The sequence below is a fragment of the Lepidochelys kempii genome, chromosome 14 (assembly GCF_965140285.1).
Source record: "Lepidochelys kempii isolate rLepKem1 chromosome 14, rLepKem1.hap1, whole genome shotgun sequence".
NCBI lineage: Eukaryota > Metazoa > Chordata > Testudines > Cheloniidae > Lepidochelys > Lepidochelys kempii.
The window spans coordinates 8,671,685-8,684,058 of NC_136393.1; the positions used below are offsets into that span (position 1 = coordinate 8,671,685).

The window sequence follows — 12,374 nt, forward strand, 5'->3', positions numbered from 1 at the left end:
TGTAGGTAGGAATAGCGGTCAGTAGGTTTCCGGTATAGGGTGATGTTTATGTGACCATCGTTTATTAGCACCGTAGTGTCCAGAAAGTGGATCTCTTGTATGGACTGGTCCAGGCTGAGGTTGATGGCGGGATGTCAACTGCTGGAAATGGCCCACCTTGATTATCACTACAAAAGGTTTTTTTTTCTCTCCTGCTGGTAATAGCTCACCTTACCTGATCACTCTTGTTACAGTGTGTATGGTAACACCCATTGTTTCATGTTCTCTGCGTATATAAAATCTCCCCACTGTATTTTCTACTGCATGCATCTGATGAAGTGAACTGTAGCTCACGAAAGCTTATGCTCAAATAAATTGGTTAGTCTCTAAGGTGCCACAAGTCCTCCTTTTCTTTTTGCGGATACAGACTAACACGGCTGCTCCTCTGAAACGTCTCTACTATGGTGAACCACCTGCCCAGTCACAACATTAGGGGGCTGAATTTAATAGGATTTCATGTGTGTGTGAATAGCACAGTCATTGGAACAGCCATGTCAGAAGCTGGGGCTGTTTAGCTGGACGCGATTTAGGACCAATGTGGGGCAATGCCCTTTCGATGCGAGTGGGCTTGTCTCCCTCGACAGTCTCGGCGAAGGTGTTCAGTACAGTTGGTCAATGTCCCCCTCACGTTCTCCCCCCTCCATCACCTCAGCGGAATGAGGCTACCTACAAAGGCCTTTATTACATGAACGGGGCATATGGGGGTTGGTTGGCACCACAGCGGCTGCGCAGGCGCGACCGGCTCGCGCTGCTCTTCTCAGAGGCGTGGGCGCGAAGGGCGGGAGTCAGGCGAGGGAGGGAAGGAAGGACGCCGCTCGAGGGCTCTGGGTACGCGCCTAGGGAACGGAACGGCTCGGGAAGGCCGGACAGTGACGGGAGCGCGAGCCACGCCCGAAGTGGAAGGGAAATTTCCGCCCGCGAGCACACCAGCCGGCCGGCGAGGAAAAAGAGAAGTCGAGGACAGAGCTCTCGTGGTCACGCCCACAAGCGGGGGAGGGGAATCCGGGCGACTCGAGCTGTGACGCATGACAGAGGGGCGGGTTCTGTGCCCGCGTCACGAACCGGTTCCCAGCATTCCCTACGGCACCGGCTATATAACCGGCGTCCGGGCGGCTGGGCGGTCCCCATTCATTAGAATCGCCGGTCCTTGCTGATTGTGCTGTGTCTTCTGCCGCTCGCTTTAGTGCTCGGGCTCGTCTCGCGTCCGCCGCCATCACCATGCCTGGGTACGACATGGACAGAGGGTGAGCTTGGGGCCGCAGCCGGCGCTCGTCGCCGTTTTCGTCCGTATTCCTAGAACGACCGTTTAGCCGTGTAAAATGGCGGCGGGGCGGGAGCCTTCTCCTAAGCGATCTGCGGGTGGCGGGAGGGGCTGCTACCTGTAGGGGGCGGTGGGGCCCGATCCCAGCAGGGGATGGGGGGGGAGGTGCGTGACCCCCGGGGTAGGTCACCTAGTACCCGGCTAGGTACGATCTCTGCGCTGGAATCCGCCCTCGGCTGTTGGGGTTATTCGGCACTGGGGCGGGGGGGCTTTGGGAGCTCGATTCCCTTTCGGGTGGCGATCCTCCGCCGCCGGTTGCGCGGGAGGCGGGGTCCAGGACTCCCGGCTGGGCGGCTTGGGGAGCGCCGGGCTGGCGGAATCGTGAGTGGTGGGTCAGCGGGTTGTGCGGGCGCCTCTCCGGTGCCGGAGACCCCCGCGGGGCCGTTCCCCCCCCCCCGTCAGATGGCGTCCGGGGCTGAAGCCGGCCGGCTCCTGCTTTGTGTTGTGTAAGCGGATGTTAATGGCCGGCCCCGCCATGCGGTGACTGAGGGGAAATCAAAATGCCGGCTGCTGCTGCCTTTGTTCCTCCCCCTCCCCGCGCAGACTCTAAAATGGCAGCGGCTGGAAAATGTGGCGTAGACAGAAATGAGAAACAAAGGAAACGGCCGCGGCCGCTCCGCCATGTTCCCGCCGGGGGCGGAGGGCATCCCCCACGCTCGCCCGCCTAGCCGGGGTCGATGGGGACGGAGCCTGGGGTGGCAAATAACGCTTAGGAGCACCCGCTGTTCCCGGGCGAGATGGGGGGGTTTGCGCTTGATCTTTGGGGGGAGGCGATTATTTTATCGACATCTTTGTCGAAGGGGCCCCAGATGTGTATGAGCATCTCAGTGCGGGTTTCCTTTCCTTACCGAAATCGATGCCTTTGTTTAAAACAAAAACAATAAAAACTCCCCAGCAACCCACTTACGGGAATGTTGTCGCTAGGTTTCATAACGCCCCACCCACGCGCACACCCCGGCTTTCTTCAGGCACTGACGCAGGCTGGGAGTGGCTCTTCTATTAGGAAGGCGTTGGAGCTGCCTTGTTTTTTTTAATCGTTTCTAACGAATCGTTTGAGCACTCTTTAGACAATTATGAGTGCCTTTCAGTTTGGGATGTTAGGTGTGATAACTAGAGCACACCTGCTGCTGGGGCCTTTGTTAGATCTTTGTGGTATTTATAGTATTTGATTTCAAAGATCCCATGCAGGTAAATCCTTGAAAACATTGCCTTTTCAAATACTTACCAACACAAACTAGGAATGTGATCGATTGACAATCTTAGCATTGATCCAAGGTTATGGAAATGAGTTAATTGACACATATGGGAACAAGTTAGAATTTGCAAATATCTTCAAGGATAATTACTATTATTTTTTCAGTTTTGGTGGTCCTCGCTTTGGAGGAAGCAGAGGTGGACCTTTATCTGGAAAGAAATTTGGAAACCCTGGAGAAAAACTTACAAAAAAGAAATGGAACCTAGATGAACTGCCCAAATTTGAGAAGAACTTTTATCAAGAGCATCCTGATGTAGTTAGACGCACTGTGGTATGTACCATGGCTGTTTTTTTACTTATTAAACTTGTTTATTTTTGCAGGAATTGTCACTTAATGTGCTTTTTACTTGGTAATTTATTGATTGTGGGACATGGATCAATAACTTTAGACATAATTACACTTAAACTGAATGCAGCTGGTATGAGTGAATTAAAGTTTTGTTGTAGATTTTTTTTTTTAAAAAGTGCAAATAAAGCTGATGTAATTATTTGTTTTGCAGCAAGAGGTTGAACAGTACAGAGCAAGCAAAGAAGTTACAGTGAAGGGCCATAACTGTCCAAAACCACTTATAAATTTCTATGAGGCGAACTTTCCTGGTAAGTACAAATATCCGTATACCAATGAGTCACTCAGGCTTCATGAATACAAACAATAAGATAATTCATTGGTTCTCTTTTGCAGCAAATGTTATGGAAGTAATTCAGGCACAGAATTTCACTGAACCAACTGCTATTCAGGCACAAGGATGGCCTGTTGCTTTGAGTGGACTGGATATGGTTGGAGTAGCACAGACTGGATCAGGAAAAACACTGTCTGTAAGTTGTGACTTTTAAACCTGGGAATGTAGTTACATATAACCTCAACTTCATAAAGTGTTTCCAGTACCCTTATCTGTAAATCCAGTTATATTGGAAATGCACGTATTAACAGAAGGTTTTCTTTGTTTTTAAACAGTACTTGTTGCCTGCCATAGTGCATATAAACCATCAGCCATTCCTAGAGCGAGGAGATGGACCTATTGTGAGTATAAGAATGTGAACTTTTCATTTCAAGAGGAATATTGTATTAAAAGCACAGGTGGTTGGGGGGAAATATTGTGGAATGAGTCGAAAAATTAGGCATTTAAACTTCATAATAATGTGGTATTTGCAGATCATCAGTTCCATATTTTAGGTAGTCTAGCAGGTTCAAGTGCATTGCATAGATCTTGTCCTCCATTAAGGCTTTGTCAAAGAATTCAACCAGAGTAGAACTTCTGGTATTTCTTTTGGGATTATGCTTCTCAAAATGGGAATATTGGCTTGAGGACACCTATATCTCAAAATATGTCTGGCTTTGAGGATATTTTGCTGAAGGCAAAGTCCACAGGGGTAACTGGCAGCAAAAACCAAAAGGGCCTAGTGTTAAGCTTTTTTAAAGTGCTGCAGGAAGACCATCCTAGCAGCTTCTAAAAGCTTTCGGGTACCAAGTAAAACTTGGTTGGTTAACTTTGCCTCAGCAGGCAACATAGGACTTTGAATCTTGTGACTTTAAGAGAAAAGTTAAATTAGATTTGGCAAAAATTGAAAGATTGCACATGCCTGCTTACCCTTATAGTGCTAATTTGATATTGGTAATGTTTGCAGTGTCTGGTGCTGGCACCAACTCGAGAACTGGCTCAACAAGTGCAGCAAGTGGCTGCTGAATATAGCAGAGCATGTCGTTTGAAGTCTACTTGTATTTATGGAGGCGCTCCAAAGGGACCACAAATTCGAGATTTAGAAAGAGGTATGAATAAAGTTGTTACCATATAGACACAGGCACTGTGGAAAACTCTCAGATGTGCTAATCTTGCTGTTTGGTTTAAGGTGTGGAAATCTGCATTGCAACACCTGGAAGACTCATAGACTTTTTGGAAGCTGGAAAGACCAATCTCAGGAGATGTACTTACCTTGTGCTTGATGAAGCTGACAGAATGCTTGACATGGGATTTGAACCTCAGATCAGAAAAATTGTAGATCAGATAAGGGTAAGTAGAAGTCATGTTCCAATCTTTACTGAACCAAAACAATGTAGTTTTAAAATTACACCAAAATGAAGGTGTCTACATATAGAAGATCACAATTCTTGCAACCATCATATTCCTCCTCTCCTTTGAATTACATCCAGTTCAATTATATTAACATTCGTTGGACTGGATCTATACTGTTAACACCATAGCTGGGTGCAGCATTTTGCTAGGTGGTTTAACTATGCTGTTCTGCTTGTGTAGTTCAAGTTAATAAAGTCTTAATGTATATGTATCTTCAGCCTGACAGGCAAACTCTAATGTGGAGTGCAACATGGCCCAAAGAAGTTAGACAACTTGCTGAAGATTTCTTGAAAGAATATGTACACATCAACATTGGGGCATTGGAACTAAGCGCAAACCACAACATTCTTCAAATTGTGGATGTGTGTCACGATGTGGAGAAGGATGACAAGTACGTAGTCTCCTGAGAACTTGTTTGTACTCCCAAAGCATTTGGGGGCTGGGTGGGGGTGAAAACATTTTAGTTCTGTGAGTCAGATCTCTTCATGGGGTGCGTCTACTAAATGAATAAAACTAACAAATGTTCAGTGGGGTTTCCTTTGATTCTATTTAGTTTTATTGTGTTACTTTAAGTTGCTTAATGCTAAGCATCTTAAGATTAAGAACTGGGTCTTATTTGAAGTGAAATTGTGACTCTTAATAGCAGTACTAAAGAAACTGCCAGTTTTGGGTATCGCCTTGAGTTGCTGTTTTGATTAATTTTTCTTGTCAAAGACTTATTCGGTTGATGGAAGAAATTATGAGTGAGAAAGAAAACAAAACCATTGTGTTTGTGGAAACCAAAAGACGATGTGATGATCTTACAAGAAAAATGAGAAGAGATGGGTATGTTTCCTCTCCAACATGGAAATTTTTTTTAACCTTTTTAGATTTCACTATGTAGCTTAGCTACTTCAGGCTAGCTTCCATCAGTCCACAATTCACTGAGAAGTATCATCCAGTGTACACAACTCTCTCTGCATAGTGATGAACTTAAAAAATCAATCTAGTATTAAATGTCAATTGAATAGTGCATCCAGCAAGATAATCTGTTTCATAATTGGTGCAGTATAAATTCATTAAACATCTTTAATGTCCATTTTAGAGGTTTGCAGTTGATCTACTTTAAAAGCAGAAGTATATAATGTAACTGGTGGAAGTTTACTCAAATGTTTGTCAAACCATATCCTGATTTGTTTTGTATATGTATAACATCTTGATGAGTTTAGTCATTCAATTTCAATATGCTTTCAGGTGGCCAGCAATGGGTATCCACGGTGACAAAAGCCAGCAGGAGCGAGACTGGGTTCTAAATGGTACGTGTGGCTCATAAACTGTTCCTGGCACTTGTCAGATTTTTAATCTAATAAAGAATATAAACTGACTAGACCGTTCTGTTGCAGAATTCAAACATGGAAAAGCTCCCATCCTGATTGCTACAGATGTTGCATCCAGAGGTTTAGGTTAGTATAACTCCTCTAATGCCAGTTGCCAAACATTTAAAGAAAGTTCATTGCTTTCTTTAACCTCTGCATTTTTCTAAGTTTTTTTTCACATAAAGGTGCAGTCTTTGTGGCAAGGCCTAGGCATGACAATCGGAGGACTCGAGGGGGATGGAGGACTAGTGGAAATGATCGGCTGGCTGCTTCCAGTCGAATAGAGAGGTGAAAGCTGAGAGCATTGTGTGCCAGTAATCTTCAAAAGGCAAAGACCATCTTTTAAACAACTACCCCATAAACTGTTCTCTCATGAAACAGCAGTTTTTATTCACAGTTCACTTTGCCCTGGTATTCTTTTTCTGTCCCATGCTTTGCATGATTGCCATGGTACAGTGCTGTTACCTTTGTGCATACTGTTTGCTGTGATCTGTGGGTCTTTGAATTTCAGTGACTTTGCTGAAATGTCGAAGAAAATTATGAACTTCATTGTTCAATGAAATTCATTTCAACCTTGAAATGGAGAGAGCAGCTTTAAAATGTACTAAGCCTTGTACAAATTGGTGAGTACTGGCACATGAGATCTGAGAAAAAGTCCACCTCTCGCTTTAGCAAGTGGGGTGGGAAAGCAATGGCTTCTCCTTTTGAAAGTCAAAGTTCCTCCTTCACCTATACACCAGTCGTCATGTCGAGACCTGCCAGAGAGAGACACATTCTCAAGTGAACCCTGGCTTCTTGGAAGCGCTTGCCTAGACGAGACACAGTGCATAAAAACAACTTGGTGACTTTGGGGGACAGGTATGTTTTTCTTGCAGCTGCAGTTGAAAGGTCTTGGCAAGACAAGCAGTGTGGCCCACTTTTTTTTTTGAGCTTCTGATGAGTGTGTATGTGAAGGACCTTGTGTGTTTTTACTCTAAGGTCCTCAAATGAGCACATGAAGAGGCTGCTGTGAGCTTTAGTGGCCCTACTGCAAGAAGCATTCAGAAGTCACTTGATGATTTGTAAGGGAACTCTTGAGTTGGGAATGACAAGCAAATGCATTCTCCTTTATGGTAAGGTTTTTAGATCACTGGGTGGGTGATAAGATGGGTACAGATGGAGTGTGCATACTTTTTTCTCTTCCACAATATTCAAGCAAAAAGGATAATTCTAACAACATTCTTTGCAGCCATTAGCCTCTTAAAAATATAGTTGTCTAACGTTTATTTTTGATTTGGGTTGTGGTGTGCAAAACTTTGTACATTGCTTTTTGCCACACTGCAACACTTTACAGATGTGGAAGATGTGAAATTTGTCATCAATTATGACTACCCTAACTCCTCAGAGGACTATATCCACCGAATTGGACGAACTGCCCGCAGTACCAAAACAGGCACAGCCTACACATTCTTTACTCCTAACAATATAAAGCAAGTAAGCGACCTCATCTCTGTGCTTCGGGAGGCTAATCAAGCTATCAACCCCAAATTGCTTCAGTTGATTGAAGACAGAGGTTCAGGTAAATATTCCATTTACTACACTCCTTTCTGGTCACTAAATTCTTTTTTAGTAGCCTGGTATCTATATTTTTTTTTTCCAGACATGTTTTCAACATCACACTGCCTCCAGAGGCCCTGAACTCAGACAGAATAGTACCTTTTACTTCAGGAATGCATTTAAGATTTGTCATGATCCTGCCAGTTAAAAGAAATGGGTTTCAAAATCAGTTAATAGAATTGAATCAGGAGCATTGTGTCAAATGTATGGAAAAAGTAAAACTTTAATTGTGGCCTGTAGCCATATTATACTACAGTAATTCACACCAGACCACTGTCATTTTGCAAGCACCATCAAAGACTGGTGATAGAATATAGCCTTTTTAGAGGTGGTTTTTTTTTTTTTCCCCCTTTGGCACCAAAGTTTACCCAATTTGCTATGCTACTGTTAACGTTGGTGGAGAAAAATATGCTTCTGTACTACATAGTAGGCCCTTTATTCACACCTTTCATTTCCTTCTGTTTCTCTACCTCTAAACATCCTTAGTGCAACTTCCCATTTTCCCCTCTAGATTTCATTATTTCTTTTCTAGTCAAAGCACTTAATTTGATCACTTTAAGTGCTTGTATTGGGGTTGTGTAGAGTTAACACCCTGAGATCAGTGTCAGCAAGACTGGGAGGCAGTCTGTGTTTGCACTTAGTTCATGTTTGAAAAAGTTAGTAGCAATGATGAGCTTATACTCTTCAAATGTAAGTTGTGTATAGAAATCTGGATGCCTTGAAGTGCAGATATATCAAGTGGGTCAGGTACTTGACTTTTTTATATAACATGGATATTGATGCTTGATGGGCAAATAACTCTTGAAGTCAATATCTCATCTAGATTTTTTTTTCTTCACAGGTCGTTCCAGAGGTGATCGACGTGACCGATATTCTGCGGGCAAAAGGGGTGGATTTGGTAGTTTTAGAGAGAGAGAGAATTTTGAGAGAACTTACGGTGCAGTAGGAAAGAGAGACTTCGGAGCAAAAGCCCAAAACGGTGGCTACAGTGCTCAAACCTACAGTAATGGAACTCCATTTGGAAATGGCTTTGCAGCTGCTGGCATGCAGGCTAGCTTCAGAGCTGCTGGTAATCCCGCAGGAGCTTACCAGAATGGTTATGATCAACAGTATGCAACTAACATTGCGACTATGCACAATGGTATGAACCAACAGCAGTATGCCTATCCTGCCACTGGTGCTGCTCCTATGATAGGTTACCCAATGCCAGCAGGTTATACTCAATAACTTTAGAAGTATATTTAAATGTCTGTTTTTTTTCATAATTGCTCTTTATATTGTGTGTTATCAAGACAGGATAGTTATTTAAGAAACTTATGGAAAATGCAGAAATGACTTCAGTGCAGCAGTAATTATGGTGCACTTTTTCGCTATTTAAGTTGACTATTTCTCTACATTCCTGAAACAATTTTTAGTTTTTTGTACTAGAAAATGCAGGCAGTGTTTTCACCAAGTAAATGTACAGTGATTTGAAATACAGTAACAGAGGGCAGTGCATGGCCTTCCAATAAAGGATATTTGAAGACTGAATTTTCTGTGAAATGGAAATTGTTTACTTTTCAAGTGCACAACATCAGTGGAACATGATAAATGTTTCTATTAAATCCTAGAAAGGCTTACTGCATGTCTTATTTTATCCTCTCAATAACCATCTTAAAAAACTGGATCTATTGCTAGAGAACCAGCTTACTGCATTCTAGTGCCATGGCTTCCTTTTACTGGTTATAAACAGTCAATTCTTTTTGGAGAACATTAGATGGACTTTATTGGCAGAACTGGCTTCAGATTTAGTATTGAACAAAGTAATTCTACACATTTGTTTTGACTCTAGAGTAGATTTAAGCTGTGAAAATACATGGAAACAATGGTACAACTAAATTGTTCTTAGCCTTCACCTAATGAAGAGTTTTGGCTAAGAGTAGTATGCAGCTGTCCTAGAGAAGCTTCTGTCAGCCCTTCAAAGCAAGGGTGCTGTAAATATGCAAAGTGAGCTTGAAACTAATACACAGGAGATGTGATTAATTTTGGCCTCTCAAACCAGATACATGTTCACCCTTCATTTCTTCTCTGAAGGACATGGTTGCTTTTTATAACTGCATCTACATCTTGGCACTCAGTTGACAGCAGGTCATTAGTGGCACAGTGTATTGAAACTTTCATTGGATGTTTTGTGTCCGCTGATGTATGTGGAATAACTTGTACATTGTAACCTGGGATTCCAAGGTCTAGTACTAAAACCTTAGAATTGAAGCCATGAAAGTTAGAGCACTGATAACTCTCAGTATATAAGTAGACCCGAATTGTTGTGCATGGAAGCCTTTTTCCAGGATTTAGAGACCTCAATAACCAAGAGGGTAATGTGGGACATAACGCTCAACATGTACTGTGCATAGATGTTACTAGTACTCTTCCTGTTAACTCAAAAGGTTTGCTCGTTAATTTAGTTTTACAACAGTTATTCCTTAAACCTGCATCAGGCTGAGGGTCCCAAGATTTAATAACTTTCTGGGCACAGGGAAAAAACTTCATTTGTGTGAGGCACAGCTCTTTCAACTTGGACATTGTAAGTAAGCCCTGAAATGCAAATTCTGTTCTAAAATAATCCAGCTTCCCAACAGTGTTAAAGATGTAGTCGCTTTATTAAAAAGAAAATGAGTACTAGTGGCACCTTAGAGACTAATCAATTTAGTTGAGCATAAGCTTTCCTGAGCTACAGCTTACTTCATCAGATGCATTCAGATGAAGTGAGCTGTAGCTCAGGAAAGCTTATGCTCAAATCAGTTAGTCTGTATTTGCAAAAAGAAAAGGAGTCTAAGGTGCCACTAGTACTAACACGCCTGCTACTCTGAAACCTGTCACGATTATTTCACATTGGATGGATGTTGTGTGTATGTATCTCAAGAGGAGGCTTCTTTTGGCTTGTCTGCTGTAACTTTCACTACCCAATCACATGGTACAATAGTAGCCTAGCTTAAACCCAGAATGAACTATCCTAATGTTACCATGGTGTCTACAAGCCCTAGGTGCTGTACAAATAACAATCCTGCCCTGAAGAGCTCTCAACATACAAAATCAGTTGGCTCCATGGGGCAAGGGGGGCAGAATACAAGGAAATGAGACCCTACTGGTCTGGAGGATAGACAGTGACCTCAGACCCACAAGCAACAAAGCCTGTTGCCAACGGTGCCCACATATCTATTCAGGGGACACCATCACAGGGCCTAATAACATCAGCCACACTATCAGAGGCTCGTTCCCCTTTCTTATCTACCAATGTGAGATATGCCATCATGTGCAAGCAATGCACCTCTGCCATGTACATGGGTCAAACTGGACAGTCGCTACGTAAAAATAAATGGACACAAATCAGATGTCAAGAATTATTCATAAACCAGTCGGAGAAGACTTCAATCTCTCTGGTCACGCGATTACAGACATGAAAGTTGCGATATTACAACAGAAAAACTTCAAAACTAGACTCCAGTGAGAGAGTGCTGAATTGGAATTTATTAGCAAATTGGATACAATTAATTTAGGTTTGAATAGAGACTGGGAGTGGCCAATCCTCAGCCGTTCTTGTTAAATCCTGGATTTGTGCTGGAAATGGCCCACCTTGATTATCATACACAGTCTAAAGAGAGTGATCACTTTAGATAAGTTATTACCAGCAGGAGAGTGGGGTCGGGGGAGAGAAAACATCCTAAAGTTTAGGCTGAGATGTTCATGGATTATTCCTATTTACTGTCTTGCTGTTGGTGGTTCATTCCCTCCCAGCTCCCCAATCTCTATGCATGCCTATTATACTTACCCTCCTTTTAACTCCCTTTTCACAGTCTGGTCACTCCAAAATTCCCTTCTCCCGTGTCTAACCTGACTCACCCCCCTTCAATACCAAACGTACTACCAAGACATACCTGCCATTGTTCTGATAGATTTGTGCTAGTATGTTTTATCCCTTGCATTTACCTTTTTATTTGGCATTGCTTTTAATTTTTCTTTTTAACTTTTAGATTGTAAACTCTTTGGGGCAGGGCAGTGACTGTCTGCCTGAATCTTTACAATGCCTATCCCAATAAGGCCCCAATTTTGAAGAGAGTCCTTAAATGCTACCACAATGTAAATAAGTTCTAAAGTTTCACTCAGGGATGTGGAGGGGATCTTTCTAAGACCTCTAGCAAAATAAATGGCAAGCAAATCAATTGATCTATAGTGGGAGGATGAAGGACTGAGTCCATCCTACTTGGAATTATATGTATAAATTCCACAAGTGTTTGAAATGTGGGGGTTTACCACTGAGCCTCTAGTTTAAGTGTCTATTTAAAGATAAACAGGAACCCATGAATTCCTGTGATAACTAAACATCCATAAGTTAAAATTTAAATTAATTTTTGTTTTGCTTAATTAGATTAAACAGGAAATTATCATGATTCCTTGTTCTTTATATAAAATTAAAAAGCAGGCATAGAAGGGGTAAACAAAGGTGAACCAATGACCTCTCCCCTCCTTCGCTTGAAGCAAAATTACATGTTCATTTGCTTTGTCTTGTTTGCTACAAGGAAATACAAAGCCAATTACAAGTCATAACTGGGAACAGGAGGCATGGGAGGTTCATTAGGAAATGCATAGGGAGGAGCACCCCAGTGAAGTGGTTTTGTACTATTTTAGCAGAGATTTTTTGAGGTCATCCTGGTGCTAGGTGGAAACTGACACCTGCTAGCAACCATAAGGTAGCAATA

The 12,374-nt window shown here is 42.7% G+C and overlaps 1 protein-coding gene across 2 annotated transcripts; it reads left to right on the forward strand.

Moving 5' to 3' along the window:
- The first annotated feature begins 1,138 nt into the window (after positions 1–1,138).
- DDX5 (DEAD-box helicase 5) lies at positions 1,139–9,168 on the forward strand. Of its 2 annotated transcripts, none has more exons than XM_073310130.1 (13): positions 1,139–1,283; positions 2,721–2,886; positions 3,116–3,212; positions 3,298–3,431; positions 3,571–3,636; positions 4,242–4,383; positions 4,464–4,624; positions 4,906–5,078; positions 5,402–5,512; positions 5,921–5,982; positions 6,070–6,129; positions 7,376–7,600; positions 8,480–9,168. In XM_073310130.1, exons 1-13 carry the CDS (start codon positions 1,258–1,260, stop codon positions 8,863–8,865), a joined length of 1,809 nt encoding a protein of 602 aa, XP_073166231.1. In that variant the 5' UTR covers positions 1,139–1,257; the 3' UTR covers positions 8,866–9,168. The 2 variants fall into 2 exon arrangements, with proteins under 2 accessions (XP_073166231.1, XP_073166233.1); XM_073310132.1 differs by having other exon boundaries at positions 1,139–1,265.
- Positions 9,169–12,374: the final 3,206 nt, after the last annotated feature.